This window comes from Sphaeramia orbicularis, chromosome 8, assembly GCF_902148855.1.
Source record: "Sphaeramia orbicularis chromosome 8, fSphaOr1.1, whole genome shotgun sequence".
In the NCBI taxonomy this organism is placed as follows: Eukaryota; Metazoa; Chordata; class Actinopteri; order Kurtiformes; family Apogonidae; genus Sphaeramia; species Sphaeramia orbicularis.
Genome location: NC_043964.1, coordinates 35911670 through 35935390, shown reverse-complemented (window position 1 = coordinate 35935390; position 23721 = coordinate 35911670). Strand labels below are relative to the sequence as shown.

The 23721-nt window shown below is 35.8% G+C and overlaps 1 protein-coding gene across 1 annotated transcript in view; it reads left to right on the top strand.

The window, feature by feature from the left end:
• sec14l1 (SEC14-like lipid binding 1) overlaps positions 1-23721 on the top strand; it is a 39043-nt gene that overhangs the window by 10405 nt on the left and 4917 nt on the right. The window contains exons 6-14 of the mRNA XM_030142096.1: positions 1503-1722; positions 1966-2075; positions 5341-5530; positions 8543-8631; positions 8724-8794; positions 14253-14424; positions 19776-19910; positions 20007-20141; positions 23611-23721. The exon at positions 23611-23721 is cut by the window's right edge and continues 141 nt beyond it. Of these exons, the coding sequence (XP_029997956.1) occupies positions 1503-1722; positions 1966-2075; positions 5341-5530; positions 8543-8631; positions 8724-8794; positions 14253-14424; positions 19776-19910; positions 20007-20141; positions 23611-23721 (1233 nt within the window). The remainder of the gene's footprint in view (positions 1-1502; positions 1723-1965; positions 2076-5340; positions 5531-8542; positions 8632-8723; positions 8795-14252; positions 14425-19775; positions 19911-20006; positions 20142-23610) is intronic.

Below are 23721 nucleotides of genomic sequence, written 5' to 3'. Positions count from 1 at the left end.
TGTTGTATATACTTATTTTATTTGGAGTACAGAGTTAGTTTTTTTTTTTTTTTTTTTTTTTTTTTTTACATTTTAGTATTTTAGAATTTTATTCGTATTTTTTATTTAACCTTTATTAAACCAGGAAAAGCTCCTTTAGATTAAAAATCTCTTTTTCAACAGTGTCCTGACCAAGACAATAGCAGCAGCGGAAGTTACACAAAATAGAAATCACAGCCATACATTCAATCTTACACGCATCATACATCCACACTAAAAATTTTCTTAGAATGTATAAAGCCCATGACTATATGCTCCCCTACAGTCTACAGGAGATGTTTGAGCCCAGCCAAAGTAATTATAATTTAATTTAAGGGGAACTGAAATCTACAAGAAAATTAAGTTTAGAACAAACATAAAAAGCCAGTGTATCTCTGTTAGAGGGGTACATCTGTGGAATAATCTGGAGCAAAACTTAAAAATGTCTTCTTCAATTTGTGCATTTAAAAGGACGTATAAATCCACTATAATAACAAAATATAGAACATTATAGAAGTACGCATAAAATAAGACATTATTGTAGTTAATTGGTTATCATGATAAGAAGATACTATCATATTTATTGATCATTGTGTTTGGAGTAAATATTTAAAGTGCATATAAATATTATAGTTTATATTAAAAACGGTTGATTATGCAACTCTGATTGTGTATGAGGTGACAAAAAAAGTGTTTATGAATGGTTTGTATGGATGTTTTGTGTTATTGTAAAAAAATATACAGAGGAAAATGTGTGTTAACAAAGCAAAAGAAGCGGATCTAGTTTGATTATTAGTTTGTAAAACGGGGGTGGGAATCAATAAGTTATGCTTCTTCCCACTCCTTTTCGAGCGCAGAAAATATTTATTTATTTATTTATTGACCTTGATGTATTATTCTTTGTTAGCTGGTGATTCTATGTGCTCGAAATAAACTACTACTACTAAAATATATGTAAAACACAATAAAAGTCTGTTCTAAAACCATACATAAATCACTAAACTAAGAACATACATATAAAACACCATCAATAATTTAAAAGGTACTAAAAGTATAACAATAATGTTCCTTAAAAACATCTCAAAGCAAGTATTAGTAGTATTTGTATATGTAATATATTGTAGTTTTTGTACATTTGCCAATATTTTTCAGGATTTTGTGTGATATTTTTGACAGACCTTTTGGATTCTAAGTGTTTGCTGCTTAACGGTGACAATAAAGATCTATTCTATTCCTGTATTGTATCTCTATGACTTTCCTATATTTGTGTATTGTGACCCACTGAGGTGGAATGAGAAGATAATTGAGATTCATTCAGTTTGGGATCATGAGTCACCTACTGTTTCCGTTTTTAATTAAAAGTATCTGCCTGTACATCTGTCACAAATCTGAAGTAATTGTTTTTCATTATCTCGCATTGTTGTGGTTTTTTGCCACCGAACAACCGTATTAATCCAGAGTCTCATCTCTTTCCTATGCCATAGGGTAAAGAAATAATTGAGTACTACCTCAGAGAGCTAGAGGAGGAAGGAATAACTTTCATACCTCGTTGGACCCCCCCGCTCGCTTCCCCCTCCGCTGCTGCCAGGCTTCAGCTGCCGCCGCCCTCAGCTGCCAGAGCCATCCCAGCCAACGGTGCCAAGGATGGATTACAAAGCAGAGAGCCATCCTGTCCCACAGAGCTGCAGACTGGATCCCCTGATGGTCAGTGTGTGTCGTCACTATAGAGCTGTGTAATGGATTCTGTACTTGATCTTCATGTACAGACAAAACAACATAAAACTGTAAAGACAGGAAGATCTGTGTTGTGTTCACTGTCCCTTTTGTATCAGCTTGTTTCATTTTAACAAACCTATTAATACGTCAAGTGTGTGTTAGCAGGGTGCTTTATATGTATGCTGTGTTTATGTGTTCACTTATTTATTTCTGTATTTTTTTGGCTTGCAGACAAGTTGGATGCCGACTATATCAGACGCTACCTCGGTGTTTTAACGCCACTGCAGGAGAGCTGTCTTATCCGACTGCGCCAGTGGCTCCAGGAAACCCACAAGGGCAAGGTCATTTATACACAAATCTAGTTTATGCAAAACATACATTATGTTTTAAGGACTTGCATAACCTATATCTCTCTCAACTGTTTCACTCACAGACATACAGTCACACAAAAAATTCTTGGACCATCAAAAGTCATCAAAAACAATGGTTATGCAATCAAGTACTAACTCCTGTGTGTATCATGTGACTAAAACAGACAGAAAAGAAAACATGGAATGAATAAAAGCACTGTTTTTGGCAGTACAATGCCATAGATAGTGATGTAAGAACTGAAGTGATTTTGGTTATTATCAAGAAAACATGGAAAATGGATAGATATCAGCTCTGAAATGAAACTCCTATGAGCTATTTTTGTTGTTATCATTATATTTGTCCAAACAAATGTACCTTTAGTTGTACCAGGCATTGAAATGAACAAGAAATTGAAGAAAACAAGGGGTGGTCTAATAATTTTTTCCGCATCTGTATATATGGATGAGGAAAAGAAGTTTAACATCCATGCATTTGCTAAACAAGGGTTTGTCTCCTTTCTGTCCCTACCTGTCCCACTTTCATACACTCACTAAGAAATAGCTGCATTTTTGATTCCAAGAAGGATCCATCTTATGATACCAAATATTGATATTCTCCAACTTTCTAAACCTCCAGATGTTTCTATCGCAGCAGCTGAACTCACCCCCATTTGCCATCACCTTACACCAGCAATATTTCCTAAAAATCACATTGGTTATTGATTTATTTTGCACATACATAACACTGATCAAAGTCATAACTAGAAAAGCACTTGGAGAGCACAGACCTCTGCCAAGACAGATCAGTGCCCCCCCCCCCACCAAAATTTAATCATTTGTTCCTTGTGCCAGTATCAACATTTCCTGAAATTTTCATCCAAATCTGTCCATAACTTTTTGAGTTATCTTCCACACGGACAGACAGACAGACAGACAGACAAACCAATGCCAGCAAAACATAACCTTCTTGGCGGAGGTAATAAAACAGTAAAGGTGCAGGGAGAGGCAGAAAGCCTTAAATGGCTCGTTTTAAAGCCTCCACCTTATAAATACATAAACATTATAAAAGTTATGACATTTCCATAATCCATACACATTCAGAATTCATTAAAAAAGAGGACAATATAAAAATATATAGATATATCAATGCGATATCATAATTGATTTCCTTAAATATTTCTTAAAGGATATCTCTGATGTGCTATTTCCAAGAACATGTGAAAATTGGCTCCACAATTTACACCCTCTATACCTACTACAAAACTGAGCTGTTGATGTGACACATTTAGGCAAATGAAATGTTGATTTTGATGAGTGTTGTATCTGAACTGCAGCATTGATTGCAAAATACAAAATGAAATGCTCAGGCAAGGTACTTTGATTATACTGAATTTTATACATAACACATCAAAGCTCTTATACAATTTGATCACCTTGTGTATCATTCATGCATATAATACTTAAATAGTGCTTTTGATACATATCCAGCTCCATATAATGACCAAACATGACCTTTGACCTGAACTCAGTTGAAAATCGTATTGGAAAATACAGCAAAATCATTAGGTTTGACTTATAAAATCTAAAATAACACCTTGTAGATTCTGTTGCTTGAAATATGTTAAACATACTATATTTATACGTCAAATATATCAGAATCTACAAGGAGGGCAAGATGTTCAATTTGAAGGCAAACTAGAAAAGCACTCGGAGAGCGCAGACCTCCGCCAAGGCTGATCAGTGGCCCCCCCTGCGAGCCCCCCCACGCCAAGGAGGTTATGTTTTTGCCAGGGTTTGTTTGTTTGTCTGTCTATCTGTTTGTCTGTCCGTTAGTGTGCAACATGACTCAAAAAGTTATGGACAGATTTTGATGAAATTTTCAGGGTTTGTTGGAAATGGGCCCCCCCGTGGGCCCCCCCACCCCCGATCACCACCAAAATTTAATCATTTCTTCCTTATCCCATTTCCAACAAACCCTGAAAATTTCATCAAAATCTGTCCATAACTTTTTGAGTTATGTTGCACACTAACGGACAGACAAACAGACAGACAAACAAACAAACAAACCCTGGCAAAACATAACCTCCTTGGCGGAGGTAATTAAGAAGGTTTAAAAATGATACATTACCTGCAGAAGTAAATAGAACATCTCAACTGATCACCTAAACATGTCTAATTTACAAATGTCTGTTATTATTTTGATCATTTGCTGTTTTAATGGAATTCCTTTCCAGTTGAGTAAATCATGTCACTACTAATACAAAACAGTTCCAGACTTAGTGTTATAGACATTATCAGGCCAAAAGGGATCCATTTTGGAGATGCTTGATATTGCTGTTTTGCTTCAGTCATGCATCACTGAACATGGTCCAAAATGATTTTCTGGACATAATTATGCATTTTACTGAGCCAGACACTCCTATTTTAAAGAGGGCAAAACAGATAGGATACCATCTCTTAAAAATCACTATTGCTATGTTTACATTTTGTTTTACTGATGCACTGACATTATATTAGATGTTTCCAAAAGTGTTCAAATTCACAAAATATATAGTTTTATTAACCCATAAAGACCCAAACATCCACCGGCAACCACTGATCTAAAATGTTTAATACCTGTTGATCCATTAATCCTATCAATCCATGTAAATAACTGGTGTAAAATACAGTTTGTCATCTTTTCATGGTCATCAAATATGATCCATTTGGATGTTCAGAGGCTCCGTAGTGAACGTGGAAACACCGTCATCTTCTGCAACATTGATTCACCAGTAAAACCCATGGAGTTGGATCAATGACGGTGGATGTGCACACTTGGTTTATGTTCAGTTAATGATATATTTTACTGCAAATGTCACTTTTTCTTCAGTTTTCTCTATTTTTACTATAATAACCCTATGGACATCTACATGATCAGTAAATGTAATGTAGGAAAATACTTGATTTTCATCATAAAATGCAAAATACCAAGCATAATATTAGAATAAATGGTGATAAATCAATTAAAGAAGGTTAAAAACAGGAGAAAATTCATTTGGGAACTGCCACAAAAGAAGCACTCGGTCTTTATGGGTTAAAAAACAAGTTTCATTTGGTATACGTCATGTCACTTAATAATAGAGAAAACAACAACTCCCATAATCCTCTGCAACATCATCTACAACATATATTTTTTTATTGTTTTGATTGGGAGCCCCTTAAATGACACACTTTTCAAGCTAATATAATTCTAACTTTGCTGTTTGTTGTGTTACAGATCCCAAAGGACCAGCATGTGTTGCGCTTCCTCAGGGCTAGAGACTTCAACCTAGACAAAGCCAGGGAGTTTTTGTGCCAATCACTGACCTGGAGGAAACAACACCAGGTGGATTTCCTGTTGGACACCTGGGAACGCCCACAGCTGCTTCAGGACTATTACACTGGAGGCTGGCACCACCACGACAGAGGTACTGCTTTCATAATATAACCCACTTTATCTAATAGTCAACTTATTCAGGGTTTGTACAGGTGCTTGAAAGTCTTGAAAATGCTTGAACTTCAATGTTGTCTTTTCAAGGTCTGAAAAGTGCTTGAACTTCAGTTTAAGTACATGGTGACACAAAAAAACGGGAACTTTTTAACAATCCAATAAAACCAAGTGTGATGGAAGAAAAATATTTTATTCATAGTAACTGAAACCTTAAAACATGCCATTTAAGAAACAATGATGGAATTTTCATTTTTTTTAAAAGTATTTCCTGTAGATGGCGTCCTCCTGTACGAATGCATTCTTGAAAGCTGCTGTTGAGATTCCTCATTGACCGCTGCACCATCTCAGCTGGGATACTGTGAACTTCATCCTGAATTCTCTGTTTTAACTCATCCAGAGTTCTTGGTCGAGTCGTGTACACTTTACTCTTGAGATAGCCCCTCAAGAAAAAATCACAAACGGACAAATCTGGCGATCTAGGGGGCCAGGGAACGTTACCGAATCTTGAGATCACACGGTTACCGAACAATTCTTGCACAGCCGCCAGTGGTTACGAAAATGGGGGTGTGTTTACTTGCTCAAGGTCACTGTCTCGCAGTGCTGCCACTTGCTCATGTCCGCCAATACGCACTTCAAAAATTCCCGTTTTTTTGGGTCACCCTGTACTTGCAATCGATGTATTACTCCTCCCCCCGAAGAGGAGGCAAGGGGTATTGTTTTTGGTTCAGTTTGTTTGTTTGATTGTTTACACTCTAGCTGCAAAACTATTGGTTGAATTCATACCAAATTAGGTTTGTAAATTACCATTGCCCCAGAATAGATCTGTTTACATTTTGGGAACAGTAGGTCAAAGTTTAAATTTTTAACAAATTTTTAAATTCTTTTTTTTCCCCATTTACTTATAATGATGAGTGAAATTTCAAATGTCTGTAAGTATAGGTTGAATTCATACCAAATTCTGATTATACATTGCCAGTGATGCAGAATAGATGTGGTTACATTTTGGGAAAAGTAGGTCAAAGTTAGGGCTGCTCGATTATAGAAAAAAAAAATAATCGCGATTATTTTAGCAATAATTGAAATCACGATTATTAAAAACGATTATTTGTTAACCTTAAAGTTGTTTATTTTTTTTCTTGCAAAGCAATGTAAAATATACTCTTTAAACATAAATAAAGCTTTTAACCACTAAAACAAAGTATGTTCACTTTTGTACGAAACAAAAAATCTTTGAATGCAAATAAGTGTACTGTAAATTCAAGTATGTTTCCTTTTGTAAATAAATAGTGCACTGGAATTAAACTGCTATAGACTTGCCATAGAACTGTAGCAATAAAAAAAAAAAAACTCACGTGAAGTGCAAATTATAAATTCAAGTATGTTCAATGTAGTATGAAACAGTAAATTCAGTGGCGTGCCGTGAGGTTTCAGTTCAGGCCTTCTGTATACATCAGCCATCTAGAATACGTACGTTAGGGTTATACGGGTTAGGGTTAGGCTAATACGGGAGTTGCAGTGTAAAGAGATTCGGAGACTGAAGATTGCATTGCGGACGAAGTTGTTTTTATGCGTTTTAGTTTTTCATAAGATTACGATAAAGGTGGCAGTGGTTAAACTTTAGTAGGTTAAAAAGGTTTGTTGTGTTAGCGGTCGGTGCGGACACAACTACGAAACACTTTTTGCACGTGATGTGTTTTTGCTCTTCGTCTTCTTCATCAAACCCAAAGTGATTCCATACAATTGAATTTGACTTGCCTTTTTTGTTTACCAAGCACTTCTGCTGGGATTCTCCTGTCGTTTTTCCAGACCGCTAGGTACAACTTTCCTCTTGGGGTGGACCTGCCGGCTAGCAGGCAGCAGTAGCTTAGAGGGGGGCGGGGCAGAGCAGCTCATGGTAGCTTGCGTGCGCGTGAATTAAAACAACTCAAAATTAATAATCGTTTTTTCTCGATTACTTAATTTTTGTAATCGTTGCGTGTAATAATCGAAATCGTAATTGAATTTCGATTAATTGCACAGCCCTAGTCAAAGTTAAAATTTTTTATGAATTTTTTTTTATATCTTTTTTTTCTCCCATTTACTTATAATGGACAAAATTTCAAATGTCTCTAAAAACATCAGTTTTGTTTCAATTTACTTCAAAGTTGGCACATATATAGAGGCAATTGATATCCTGACATGATGACATCAGCTGGATCGATGACAAAATAAGTTATGCGACGGGCGGGGTTTGTTGTGCCTGGCACCGCTTGTTTGTTTAACTCTGTCAGGTTAGATGCCAAGTCAAATCTATTTTCAGAGAGGTGATGCATTTTGAAAAATAAAACTTCATGTCAAAAAAGAAAATTACCAGGTGTTCTCAGCTCGACTCCAGGTACATTTTTATCTTCATCTTTGGCTCGGTGCGAGTGTGCCTGAAGAATACAGAGTGGTTTCCCTTTTTTTCGATAAAACTTTGTGTTCCCTTGTAATTTCTAAACTTTTTGCTATTATGAAAAATAATTTTAGATGTTTATCACATAATACATTGTCCATCATTGTGATAAGTGGAAAAAAAGTAATCACGAGTATATGTATTCTTGTAGATATTTCTTTGACCCCAACGATAAGGTCCTGTGCTGGAAAAATTTGAAGATGACATTTAAAAGTGCTTGAGTTCGACCTTAAAACATGTGTACGAACCCTGCTTATTACACTGGTTACTGTTGCTATGCTGTGGTACATCTACAGCGAAACAACACAGGCGGATTTAGTCCTCTGTATTTATTAAGTCCACACTGGATGAAAGGCCTGTTAATTATTGACAGCACAGTCTGAACACCATCTGTCGTGGGTCTCATATCTGAAAATGAGCGTTTCACAGCTGACATGTACCTGCAGGTGACAGTTGAGACAAAGCACAGGAAACACTATTTGAATATTCCTGTTTCTGACTGATTTCCACAACAACTTCTGAATGTTTGTGTATGTGTCTAATTGATTTTTTTAGATGGCCGTCCTCTTTACGTCTTGCGCCTGGGTCAAATGGACACTAAGGGTTTGGTACGAGCTTTGGGAGAAGAAACACTGTTGAAGCAGGTAAATGGAAGAAAGCATGTGTATGCATACTGTATGTAAGGTCAGTTTATGTAAAATACCACCAGTTGCTAAATACTTCTTTTTCATGGCAGGTTTTGTCCATCAATGAGGAGGGACTAAGGCGTTGTGAGGAAAACACCAGGGTCTTTGGGCGACCTATCAGGTACCTGAATAGTACTTAGGCCCAGTTTACACGACAACGCTCTTAGGTGAAAAGATATGCCTTTTGTTTAGGGGTCAAAACAAGGTATTTAAAATCTCTCTGATGGGACATTTTTGAAACTATTTGACAGATTAGTGTTGCTAAATGACCCACATTTTTACTTTTAAATTAATTTTGCTTTAGTTGTACCATAAGGGATTATCCAAAACAAAGAGCTACTTTATATTGAAATTAATAGAATAGAATAGAATAGAATAGAATAGAATGTCTTTATTGTCATTGCACAGGTAAAACAAAATTAAAAAGTGCAATCGTCCTAGGTGCCATGAAAAAAGTATAAATAATGTATATAAAGGAGTATAAAAACTAAAATATAAAAGAAAAACCCTGACAGCATAAATATCTAAAAAAAAAAAAAAAAAAAAAAAAAAAAAAGCAGCATAAAAATAGTGTTACTAGAAGTATAAAAGACACATAAAACATCATCGTATACTCTGGACAACATTCAGCATTCCACACAATTAATTAATGTCCAGCAGTATTCAGTGCAGTTATGGCCCTGGGATAAAAACTGTTTTTTAGACGGTTTGTGCTGGCCTTTAGTGTCTGGAAACGTCTGCCAGAGGGTAAAAGTTCAAAAAGTGGAAAGCCAGGGTGGGTTGCATCTCTGATAATATTCCACACCCTCCTGAGACAGTGGGAACTGTAGAGATCCTCCAGGGAAGGAAGGGGGCAGCCGGTGGTCTTCTGGGCCATGGTGATGACACTTCGGAGCGCCTTCGTATTCACTGCCATACAGCTGGAATACCACACACAGATGCAGTACATCAGGATGCTTTATATGGCACATTGGTAAAAAGACACGAGCAGTTTCTGGGAGAGATGGTACTCCTGAGAGTCCTCAGAAAATAAAGTCTCTGCTGTGCCTTTTTAATGATGGCTCTGGTGTTGGCGCTCCAGGTCAGGTCATCCTCAATGCTGGAATGGCAATCAGTTAAAGTTCACTCTCTGACGGGACATTACTGAGTTTTGACCCTTAGACAGCAACTGTGTTTTTGGGGGTTGAAAAGGCAAAAAAAGTGAAACTACCTTCCAGAGTGGAAATCTTAAAAGCACTTCACTCTTACGTCACCGTCTAAACGCTCATCTCATCACATAGAGTTTACATCATCCCTGCAATGGACCTTGAAGTTGCCCTAGCTGCTCTAATTTACATCCAAGAGTCGTTTCAGCAATTGTCACAAATCTTTATAGAAAGTAGTGTTCTGTTTCCTGTTTTGTGATTTTATTTCACTCTAGGAGAAAACAGGAACATAAGAAAGGTTCTACGCAGGCGTTTGGTCTTGGTAGACACCTAGCGTGCATACTACATCGATAAATAGGATATTTCACACACTTTTGTGTGTCTGTCTGCATGCAAATTTGTCCCCCAAAACGCACATCTAAATGCAGAATTAAAAGTGAGAATGCAACGCCACTTTTGCGTTTTCGGTTCAGATCGTTACCGTCTAAATGTAGCCTTTATTTGTTTGACAGTGTCCTTTTGTTTAAGCTCCAAAAACAGCTGCCAGTGGCTAAAAACATCTACTGATCTAAAATGTGTAATAAGTTTAGAACTGCTAATCCTATCAATACATTTAACCCTATAGCACCAAACGTATCATATTTGATACATGAGTTTTGAAGCCCTCTACATGATCAGTGTGATATTTTTTTTTTCTTGAAAAACCTGATGTATACAATTAGATACATGCAATACACAGATAATCCACCAGGGGGGAGGAATTCGTTCACCAGAGGCCTTTCCAATGACACTACAAGACTGTCATTAATGAGGAAGGAGGCAGAACTTTGCCAATTTAGAAAAGGAATTACAAATTTGTTTGACATGTTTGTGTTATATTATGTTTTTGTTTGTTCAAAAATAACAATATTTGAGTTTTGAGACCCGATGTATCAAATACGATACAAAATTGAAACTCATACATGGAAATTGTTATTTGAAAAAATGTTTTTGGTTGTTCAGAAGGAACAATAAAGGCTCCAGATTCAAAGACCTGGAATTTTCTGTCAGTGGTGTAATGGTTCAGGCTTTACAGGGTTGAATGATTCAAATAAAATGCAGTTTCTTAACTTTTCAGCAGCATCAGACATGACCCATTTGGATGTTCAGAGGCTCCGTAATGAATGCAGAAAGGCTATCATCTTCTCCAGTATTGATTCACCAGTAAAAGCCATGTGGTTTAATAACCGGCAGTGGTTATAGATGTTTGCTTTTATGTTCAGTTAGGGATATATTTTTGGTTTTGTCCCCTCACAGCAAGTGGGTTCTCTCCGTCCTCCCACTATGTAAAGACATGCACCGTAATAGTTTAACTAGTCAATCTAAATCACCCATAGGTGTAAATGTGAGACTGAATAGCTGTATATGGTCTGTATACGTATGTCAGCCCTGTGAGGGACTGGCAACATGTCCAGGGAATTAAATTAACAAATTAATGAAGTTTTCTGTGTTTTGATATAACAATCATTGAATTTACTCTGAGCTTTTTTGAACATCTACATAATCAGCACTTCCAAAAAGTAATCCATTACAGATTACTTGTGACTGTTCTTTAAAAAGTCAATTTTTACCTTATAATATTACTGTCTCAGAATGTTAATGTGTTACATAACTCCTGTATTACTTTTGAGTTACATACAGACTCTCATCATAAATGCGTCCCCCCTCCCCCAAATACAAGAGATAGGAAAGCCTTGGGATGCATACATTTGCGCCCGAAGTACATGTGGACAGATAGCTCAATAAGTAACACTACAGTCTACGATGTTTAAATCCCGGCAGGAATGCTTGTGTTTTTTTTTCTACATTTTACATGTTCAAACAGGGGGTGCAGCGCTGAGGACGCTGGTAGATAAATCTGAAATCGAAGAAGAATTCTAACTAGTCATAGAAACGTTTGCTTACCTTGTCATTGCTGATCATAGGAATCATGCTAACTAGCTTCTGTAAAGCAGGGTTAGGGTTAGTAATGAACATACGTCCATGTGGTGAATGTACTATCTTCTGCCATCTTCACCCATTGGCGGAACACCAACAGGAAGTAGAACTTTACAGATACATTTTTTATTCCTTAAGGTCTCATGGTCTTGCTGTTTTTATTACCCCCCCCCCCACCCCGAAGTGGAGCCAAGGAGTATTGTTTTTGGTTCGGTTTGTTTGTTTGTTTGTTTAACACTCTAGCAGCAAAACTGTTAGTTGAATTCATACCAGATTTGGTTTATAGATTGCCAGTGGCCCAGAATACAAGTGGTCAGAGGTTGCGCTAGACATTTTTATTGACCTTCATTTTGACGGACAGGGTCGTAAAAATTCCATCATAACATATTATTTTCCGTCATTTCAAATTTTTACTTTTTAATGATAATGAGATATATTTAGTAGTATTTAATGTTCAAAAACATCTTGATGCAGCAGCTGTAGTTGCTGCTGGCTGATAAACCAATGTGATATCACGACTCGCATGATTATATATGCCACTTTTAATTGGTGTGTTATCTGTAGACATCATAAGCTTTCCTTGTGTATGTTCACGCAGTGTCATATCCCATGCACTGAGGGTTATGTGAACCAGAGATCTGGGCACAAACTGACATGCCATAACACATGAAAGGTAGAAAATGCGTACATATAACACACCAAATGCCATCAGAACTGGTGTATAACTTGCCTGTCCGTCATCCTTCACCATATCAGTCCCTCTTTTTTCACCACGTTTACCAGTGCCATCACATTTACTGGGCTTTTAAAAGATCTGAGGAGACTCGGCTGTCTTCACAGTTTGCGCTAGCAAAGTAGCATCTAATTTTGGCTAAAGTTAGCTAAACAACAATTACCCTCAGTATTTTAACCTGTCAAAATGACGGACGGCCTTCAGAATTTTCCGTCATTTAAAAAAAAAATCTGTCAACGGTGGAATATTTCCTGTTAACACGACCTCTGCAAGTGGTTACATTTTGGGAAAAGTAGGTCAAAGTTAAAATTTTTTATGAATTTTTCAAATCTTTTTTTTTTCTCTCATTTACTTATAATAGGTGAAACTTTAAATGTTTGTAGCAGCAAAACTAATGATTGAAATCATACCAAATTGGGTTTATAGATTGCCAGTGACACAGAATAGATGTGGTTACATTTTGGAAAAAGTAGGTCAAAGTTCAAATTTTTTAATGAATTGTTTATGCCTTTTTTTTTTCTTCTCCCATTTCAAATGTCTATGAAAACATCAATTTTGTTTCAATTTACTTCAAACTTGGCACATATATAGAGGCAATTGATATGATGACATCAGTACATGAATAAACATGATGACATCAGCTGGATCGATGCCAAAATAAGCTACAATACATGCGAGGGGCGGGGTTTGTTGTGCCTGGTAACACTTGTTTGTTGTTTTCTTTTCATTTGAGCAGTTAAATTATGGGCAAAAAGTGTTGTAATGCAAGCGCTATTGAACATGTACAGAGTAAAATATTACTGAAAATTGATTAGTAATGCCTTACACTGGTGCGTTACAGGAAAAAGTAATCCATTACTAGGGGTGTAAAAAAATATCAGTTCTGCGATATATCGCAATATTTTGTTTCACAATGCTGTATCAATATTAAAAAGTGCTGTATCAATATTTTTTAGGTGTTTATTCAAATGCAGATATTGTGGAAGTTCATTTTTGGTTTTTTGGTTTTTCTTTTTTGTTTATATTTTGTTTATTATTATTTAACACTCTTTTGTTAAGTAATGGTTATTTGAAGCATCCTAAAAGCACTTTTTACTGTCCTGAGAGAGGCAAATATAAATTCTTTTGTTGGGATTGCACAAAAATAATGTTATGATGAAAGTTATGAACTAGTAGAATATGAACATTTGAGAAGGATCTTAATCTGTAATGTCTGTAAAACATAATTTAAGTTTTAACAGAGGAAAATTTTGTGATATAGCATTAGATCCTGTTGTGATCAGATAAAAATGTGTTTAGTATTTGTGCATATTTCTGGTGTCAATAAATTATTCAAGGAAATAGTTCTTAAAAAAAAAAGAAATAAACAAAAACTTGTCTTTTAAACAGTATCATGATATATTGTGATATATTGTATCGTGATTCTAGTATTGTGATTTGTATCGTATCACCAGATTCTTGCCAATACACAGCCCTATCCATTACTGTAATGCATTACTTTTGTAACATGCTACTCCCAACACTGCTGATCAGTAAATTAAATATATGACAATACTGGATTTTCACTGAAAAATTCAAAATGCAGAGGATGATTTTAGAATAAATAGTGATAAATCATTTAAGGAAGGTTAAATGTAGGGTGTATTTGGAAGTCGTTCCAGGTCTGAAAGTGTTAACGGTTCCTACCTCTGTAGTAACGTCAAGTCTTTTATTGTGCCAATCAGCTGCTGGACTTGTCTGGTGGATCTGGAGGGTCTTAACATGCGTCACCTGTGGAGACCTGGCGTTAAGGCTCTGCTGAGAATCATCGAGGTGGTCGAGGCCAACTACCCCGAGACTCTGGGTCGGCTGCTGATCCTGAGGGCACCCAGAGTTTTCCCAGTGCTGTGGACCTTAGTGAGTATAGATCAGACAGAGCTTTCATTAGCAGATGGTCTCAGTGATGGTAGTAAAACCATCCAGGCATGTCGTAAACGTATGTAAATTACCAAGAGAAGGCACAAACTAAGATCTGCAAATGAAAATGACTACAGCAAAGCAATGCCGTCTGCAAAAACTGAACTCATCCCCATGGGAAATCTGCTGAAATAATATATACAGTTGTTTACAGATGGATAGCAACAGCTTGCAGACCAAAATACAGTCAAATAGTAATTGAACCACATAAATGTACTGTGAAAATTAAACTGAACTATAACATGAAATGAAGAATAAATGAGCTTTTACTCTATTACGAGGAGACGTGAAAGATATGCTTTATTTCAAAGCCTCATTGCAAACAACGTTAAACATTAATGTCACAATGAACACACAATAGGGTTCCCGTGGGGCCTTAAAGTCTTAAAAGTCTTGAATTTACAAATCTGCTTTCAATACCTTTAAAAATGTATTCAGTTTGATATGGTAGGTCGTATTTTATGTTGCCATAAACTTGTTCTCTGTATTGTAAATGTGTCCAAGCTGCAACAAAAGTAACATTAGTCTACCAACCCGACTGTTTATATGGAAATTAGGAACAAATTATCACAAACATTGCAGCCCGCGGTGAGAAATGACTCAGAATGGTGGGAATGAAGGCATTGTAGTAAATAAAAACATTTTCCTAAATTCGAGGAGTCATGGATTTTTGCCTGTATGACCGTGAAATGGGCTTTAAATTCTGTTCGAAGTCAACTTAAAAAGTCTTAAAGGAGTGATATTTTGCTTTTTTAAATGGAATTATGCATTTTAAAACACTTCCTTGTGGTCTACATAAACTGTAAATGCTATGCTTGGGTCTGAATTCTTCATTATTTAAACTCCACAGGTTCATCTTTAACCCTATTCCTGAGTAATGACACCAGAAAGGTCATTTTGAGCGCTGGCCCTTTAAATGCAAATGAGCCACTTCATGCCCCGCCCCCTCCAGGTTGTTGACCATGCTTACTGTCCCGTTCACCCACTTGTGTTCGTTAATACAACCAACAACTGAACATTTTAGGTAATCGGCTCAAAGTTTGGACATATTTTCAGTTTTTACTTCAACCGCTGCTGCTGATAAACAATTATGTCGTACTCGGAGAAATGTTTGTCGGAAATCTTGTCCTTATATGTGCAAATATCGTGACTTAACTAGTTATAAACGTAACAAATTAAGCAGGAATTAAAACAGGTTGTAGAAATCCACTCGATTTTTGCCAAAATGTATATAAAGATAGCTTTGCAGCACCTGGAGGGTTCAAATTCAAACTTTATGAACTCTTAGGGTCCAAATACACAAATAAATGAACCAAAGACTGATAAAAGTGGGTTTAGCTAAGTATGACCCCTTTAAGTGTATTCTGCTAAATGACTTCACATGTTATTAAGAACTTGGAAGATCAATACCAGATACAACCTCTTTAAAGCAGCAGTAATATAAATACAAACACTAACAGGCACATTTTACTGCATAGTACTTTTCCTTTTCATTCTTAGGTTCCAGTGGCAGAACTTGTACCTGCAGTGTTTTACTGTATTTTCACAGTGTGGTTATTATTAGATGTGTCTCCCACAACTTGTATTAGATTCAATTAAAAACAGCTGCATCTATCAGCTGCAGAGGAGGAGTGGCAATGCCGAGCGACAGATGGATACAGCGACTATAAATCATGTGTGCTAACGCTGCATATTATTTATTTGAATGGATGCTTAATGGGGAGTCTGGAATATCTGACGGATTCAAACTTTGCAGCCTTTTCCTACAGTGACCCATAAAAGCAAACTACTGAAAGCATCACAGCCATTTAGTCTGTGTTACTTCCACAACATGTGTTTGTCACTGATGTGCGAAGCTGAAAATAAGTGTTAACTAAGCAGCAGATAACTGGGTAATTAACTGGGCTCAGTAGATAAGTCAGAGACAAACAGTAGTGGCTTTTCCATTGGACATTTGTGTAAAACTTTATTGATATTTACTAAATGTCGCAAAAACAAGTGTGTAATGTTGGTTTTTCCATTAAATCACAAATGCGATGATTTCTTAATTTATTATCACGAGACAACACAAGAGGTCATACCATAAACATAGCGACGAACGTAAATATGGTGTTGATTTACATATATATTCATTATTATTATTATTATTATTATTATTATATATTTTCCCTCTATCTCATACTAAATTAAAAAATGATTGAGTTTCCTGGTGTGTCCACACATACCGCGACATGTTTCTTCTTCTTCTTCGCTTGTTGTAACGTATGTCAACGTCCGGTTTTTTAATTCACCTGACTCTAGTTGTGAAAAAGGTCTTTCCATTGCAGTTTTGCGTGATATACCATTTGCGCTACGCCCGAAAAACCACCTCTTGCCAGCGCAAAAAACTTTTAATCGAAAATGAGACTTTTTGGTGAAATTGTTGTTTTTTCCATTAGGTAAATTTTTATGCGCAAGTTATATTTGCGCAATTTGAGGGTCAATGGAAAAGCAATTGGTGTGTGCAAATGTGCAAATGTGACGTAACTAGTTACAGACGTAACAAATTAAGCAGGAATTAACAGTGGTTGTAGAAATCGACTCGATTTTTGCCAATATGAATATAAAGATAGCCTTACAGCACCGGGAGGGTTCAAATTCAAACTTTATGAACCATTACGGTCCCCAAATACACAAATAAATGTACCAAAGACTAATAAAAGTGGGTTTAGCTAAATATGACCCCTTTAAAATAAATCAGCTCAAACTAAAACATTGTTTATCCTCTATAGACACAGTCATTATATTATTATTGACCTGCTAATGCTAAATATGTAGAATAGAATAGACCTTACAGTACACTATGAATTGTGGGTAATGTAGTTGGAGCAAAATATGCAAATATGACCCCATTAAATTTAACTTGTAGACACCTGTAGAAACCCTGCACAAACAAATACAACTTTCAGGCATTGTGAATGAGTGTCCAGTTAATATGCAGTAATAGATAAAACACAGATAGGTGTGTTTTGTAAAATGATTTCAGAATAATCACATTGATGACCATTAATAGTGTCTTTGTGATATCTGACTAAATCCAATCCTACTGATCAACTTTTACCATTTCAGATTTTTTTGTAAATTACTTGAGGAGGAAGAGGTGACATATTAAAAAGCTTTTTTTTTTTTTCCCTCATTCAAACATGTGCAGAATATTTGTTAAGTTGAGCCATATTGACAGGGAGAGAAAAGGAGCAAAAGCCTTTATACACTGCAAAAACATTACAGATTGACATTTCAACTCTGCCTCTCTTCTTCAGTCACATATTGATTTTGTTTTTCTTTACACATGTATGTACAAAGATAAAAGCGAACCAGCCCAGGGAGAGGTTTTATATTTTTAAGGTAACCAACACAGGCGTTTGCAGACATACAGAGATGGCTGTTGCACTGCAAAAATCTAAATCTCACCAAGTGTATTTTTCTCAATTTTAATCAAAATATCTCATCACATGTAAAATAAGACATAATCACCTAACATGTAACTTTTCAGTGAGATATAAGAACTAATTTTTAGAACAACAGATCTTGAAAATCTTATTTCAAAATAATTTTCTCTTGTTCCATTGGCAGATTTTTTTTTGAGTAATTCAAGATTTTGTTTTTTCTTAATTTAAGCAAAAAAAAAATCTGCCAATGGAACAAGTGAAATTTATCTTGAAATAAGATTTTCAAGATCTGTTGTCTAAAAATAAGTTCTTATATCTCACTGAAAAGATACAGTTTAGGTGATTATGTCTTATTTTAAGTGTGATGAGATATTTTGACTAGAAATGAGAAAAATCCACTTGGTAAGATTTAGATTTTTTCCAGTGTGAGCAGCACAGTGGTGTATGCAGACAATCACAATAAGATACTAGTGAAGTACACCTTTATTTAAGTTTCAGTTTGGACACAAGATCAATATTCTGATCAATAGTTGTACCTTTATCTGTTTTTTCAGCCACTTTTCAGTCAGTTTTATGCATAAATTGGACTGTGAAGTGAATATGAAGTTACTTCTTTAACCCATAAAGACCCAGACATCCACTGGTGACCAAAAGCATCACTGATCTAAACTCTTTAATACCTGTTGATCCACTAATCCGATCAATACATGTAAATAATTGGTGTAAAATACAGTTTATCACCTTTCCATGGTCATCAGATATGACCCATTTGGACGTTCAGAGGCTCCGTCATCTTCTACAACATTCATACACCAGTAAAACCCATGGAGTTGGATCAGTGACAGTGGATGGAAACACTTGTTTTACATTCAGTTATTGTCATAGTCATAGTTTATTTTCAGTCATATATGCATTTCAAAACAGCAGAAGAGAGAAATAATACAGTTTGACTGAAAAAAGTTCAGGCAGAAGCAAAGCGCATTAATGCCCGCCTACTTTACACACAATACATGGTGTCAAGTAGAAAGAAAAAAAAAACAAAACACATAAATATAATTTTTATTTCAATTACAGCCATAACTCTCAAATATAGATGCATATACTGCTTTTTTGAACACAACAAAAGAAGTGTATTGCTTAAGTTTTAAATTATTATTGATATCTTTGCTGAAAAAAATCATTTTTTCTTCATTTTTTTTCTGTTTCTGATATAATAACCTTTGAATTTACTCTGAGCTTTTTTGAACATCTACATGATCAGTGAATTATGAATGATAAATGACAGTGGATGGACACACTTACTATACATTCAATTATTGAAATTGCTGTTGAAAAGTCACTTTTTTTGGTTTTCTCTGTTTTTATATAAAAATTCTGAACTTTAATCTGAGCTTTTATGAACATCTACGTGATCAGTACATTAAATTGGGAAAATACATGACTTTCACTGGAAAAAAATGCAAAATACAGAGGATAATATTAGAAATAAATAGTGGTAAATCACGAAAGAAGAATTAATTATAGAGAAAAAAATATTTTAGAATGACAGTGGTTGGACACACTTGTTTTTACATTCAGTTATTGATATTTTTGCTGAAAAACTCACTTTTCTTCAGTTGTTTCTGTTTTGATGTGATGACCTTTGAATTTACTCAGAGTTTCATGAGCATCTAGATTAAATATAGGAAACTGAATTTTGGAAAATACACCATTTACAGTGCAAAATATAGCAGATAATATTAGAATAAATTGTGATGAATTATTTAAGAAAGGTTAAATAGAGAGAAAAAATCATTTGGGAACTGCCACAGAAGTAGCGGTAGATCTTTATGAGGTTAATGATCCTTTGTGCTTCGTCTCCAGGTCAGCCCCCTGATTGATGAAAACACCCGCAAAAAGTTCCTTGTCTACGCTGGAAACGACTACCAGGGTTCAGGAGGTTTAGTCGACTATATCAACAGAGAAATCATCCCCGACTTCTTGGGAGGCGACTGCATGGTGAGCTTTTTCTCCTCAGCATATATACTGTGAAATAATGCCTTTGGATGATGCTCGGCTCTGACTGTTTTTTTTTTTTTTACTCCTTCCCTGCAGTGTGACATCCCAGAGGGAGGCATGGTTCCCAAATCTCTGTACAGGACGGCAGAGGAGCTGGAGAGTGAGGAGAACCGGCTGATGTCTGACTCCATCTATAAGAGCGCTAGTATATTCAAAGGAGCCCCATATGAGGTAGAGTTTGATCTGAACAGAGCAAAATGAATGAATGAATGATGCAACAAACACTGGTGTGAAGTAGTGCCATTACCCTTTTATACTCCTGGGATAAAAAAAAATACATATTTTACCAAATCTGATATCAGAATTTCTCCTGTACATTTGGATTTTAACCCATAAAGACCCAAACAGCCACTGGGAACCAACACCATCTACTGATCTAAAATGTTTAGTACCTGTTGACCCACTAATCCTATTAATACATGGAAATAATTGGTGTAAAATGCAGTTTGTCATGTTTTCATGCTCATCAGATATGACCCATTTGGATGTTCAGAGGCTCCATAGTTACTGTGGAAACACTGTTATTTTCTACAACATTGATTCACCAGTAAAACCCATGGAGTTTAACAAATGACAGTGGGTGGAAACACTTTTTTATACATTCAGTTTAGGGATGCAAACGATCGATTAATTCATTCATCGTTAGTCGGTTGTCTCAAAACTCACTTTTCTTCAGTTGTCTCTTTTTGCTGAGATGACCTTTGAATTTACTGAGTTTTCATGAGCATTTAGATTAAATATGGGAAATTAAATGTAGAAGAAGAAAGAAAGAAGAAAATACATGATTTACATTGAAAAATGCAAAACACAGAGGATAATATTATCATTATTATCATAAATGATGATGTTCAGCCCTGCGATCAACTGGCGACTTGTCCAGGGTGTACCCTGCCTTCGCCCCTATGTAGCTGGGATAGGCTCCAAGCGACCCTAGTGAGGATAAAGTGGGTTCAGAAAATGAATGAATGAATGAATGTTGATAAATCACTTAAAAATTGATAAATATAGAGAAAATTTCATTGAGAACCAAAAGTAGCACTGACTCTTTATGGGTTAAGGCAGTGGTTCCCAACCTTTTTTGGCTCATGACCCCATTTTAACATCACAAATTTCTGGCGACCACAAACATTCAAAATGGAGACTTTTTTTTTTTTTTTGCGAAAATTAATTGGTTTTTGATCATGTAATAGTTTGCTATACTATGCTGAAAATAGACGTTCATTTTAGATGACATGTAGGCTATACAGGGTGGGGAAGCAAAATTTACAATGAACATTTAGTTGTTTTTTCTCAGCAGGCACTACGTCAATTGTTTTGAAACCAAACATATATTGATGTCATAATCATACCTAACACTATTATCCATACCTTTTCAGAAACTTTTGCCCATATGAGTAATCAGGAAAGCAAACGTCAAAGAGTGTGTGATTTGCTGAATGCACTCGTCACACCAAAGGAGATTTCAAAAACAGTTGGAGTGTCCATAAAGACTGTTTATAATGGAAAGAAGAGAATGACTATGAGCAAAACTATTACGAGAAAGTCTGGAAGTGGAGGAAGCAACAAAAAACGTACCAAAGCTTTTATTAAAGCTCTCAAATCCAAAATCAAACCAAAACACTTGTTGTCAACAAGTGTTTTGGTGTTCTTGTGTAAGATTTTAACTTCAAATCATATTTTACTGTATTTCTAACAGTCTTGTTGTCTACCTCAAGTTCAATTGCCATTTTTCTCATGGATTTGGTTGGATCCTTTAGGATTTTGGATTTGAGAGCTTTAATAAAAGCTTTGGTACGTTTTTTGTTGCTTCCTCCACTTCCAGACTTTCTCGTAATAGTTTTGCTCATAGTCATTCTCTTCTTTCCATTATAAACAGTCTTTATGGACACTCCAACTATTTTTGAAATCTCCTTTGGTGTGACCAGTGCATTCAGCAAATCACACACTCTTTGACGTTTGCTTTCCTGATTACTCATATGGGCAAAAGTTTCTGAAAAGGTATGGATAATAGTGTTAGGTATGATTATGACATCAATATATGTTTGGTTTCAAAACAATTGACGTAGTGCCTGCTGAGAAAAAACAACTAAATGTTCATTGTAAATTTTGCTTCCCCACCCTGTATAATGTATATTATTATGGATGGAGGCAGTAAAGCCAGGTGTAGATTACTGCACAAAGTGAGAATTTGATTTTCCTTGGTCAGGATATGTACAGTCAGTCCAGCTTGGATTTACAATTAATACTGAACAAACAAGAACTCAAACTATGAATTATGAAAGAGCTGCAGCATCTGAAACTGACCACAATGAACACTTGACAGATAAACAGTACCACAGTGCTTCAGTTTCAGCTTCACAGTTTGTCATGTCTTTTATGGAATGGGATTCTCTCTCAGCTCACCATATATTTTTTATTAGTACGTTTTTTTTTTTTTTAATTTTTATCAATTACTAGAAATTTCAGGCAACTCCATTTGAATTCCAGGTGACCCCAAGGTTGAAAAGCACTGGGTTAAGGTATGCCCAAGTCAATATGTAGCCATTATCTGCATATCACACCAATCTATTAGCTTGATAGATTCGTACTGATCAAAATGTAGATGTCTTTTAAAACCTGAAAGAAAATACGAGGTGCATTAAGCTCTGCTCTGTACAGTTAACAGATTGGGGTTCATTTGTGCAGGTGGTACAATATTTTCTTAGCGACAGTAGGAAACTAAATTGTGATCAGTTATTTGAAAACAAGATAAAAGCATATGAATGGATGAGTTGCAGAATGTAACTCAACTTTAACTGTTTCCAACCAGTTCAGGTGATTTATGTGATGAACATGAATGGTTTCACCAAGATATTTGTGAAATGGGAACCAGGTAACGAGGCTGCAATGCAAATATGATGGTTCTTGCATAATGCATCCCATGTAAGAGGAAAGGTCTGCAACATTTTCACTGGCAAGATGATGGATTCAGGTTCATTGACCAATTGTTCACCTTTTATCGTGAGATACTGAATACAAAAACAAAAGGCGTTGGATCAAAATCAGTAAATCTGTTTTCTTTTACATTTGCTACTATTTCATATAACTGTGCAGGAGAAATTTGGATGTCACATTAAAAATCCACATATCTGATTAGTCAAATGTTTTGATGGTTTTCCTCTTTTTTTTTTCAGCTTTTTTATACTCGAATGAATGAAGCAACAGAGTTTTCATTAAAAAGAATTTAAAACAATAGACAGAATCTTAATTAAAAACTCTTGATTCACTTTCATGTCTCATAAAAGGTTCAAACCATGCTGCCTCTAAAAAACATTTCACATAAATAAAAGATAATAAAAAGATATTAAGACACCATAGCAACAACTGACAATAGAAAACCATCTTGTTTTTCATTTTTCATTCCACCTTTTATTTCTTCTGTGACCTTATTACAGCAATGCTTTTAGAAGCCCAAACTGAAAGACTCAATACTAACGACTAATGGAAAAATATAATAACTCTGCAGCGAAGAGAGTTCCTTTGTGTGGTGAACTGTTTATGCCTTGGATTATGATGCCCCCCGCTGGAATAAACGGACACTACAAGTTTGACGCATGACAAAATAACTGTGCGTTTCCAATCTGTCAACGTCCTCCTGCAGATGCTGATCGAGATCGCAGAAGCCTCCTCCGTCATCACCTGGGACTTTGACGTCTTTAAAGGAGATGTGATCTTCAACATTTACCATTCTAAGAGGGCTCCGCAGCCCCCC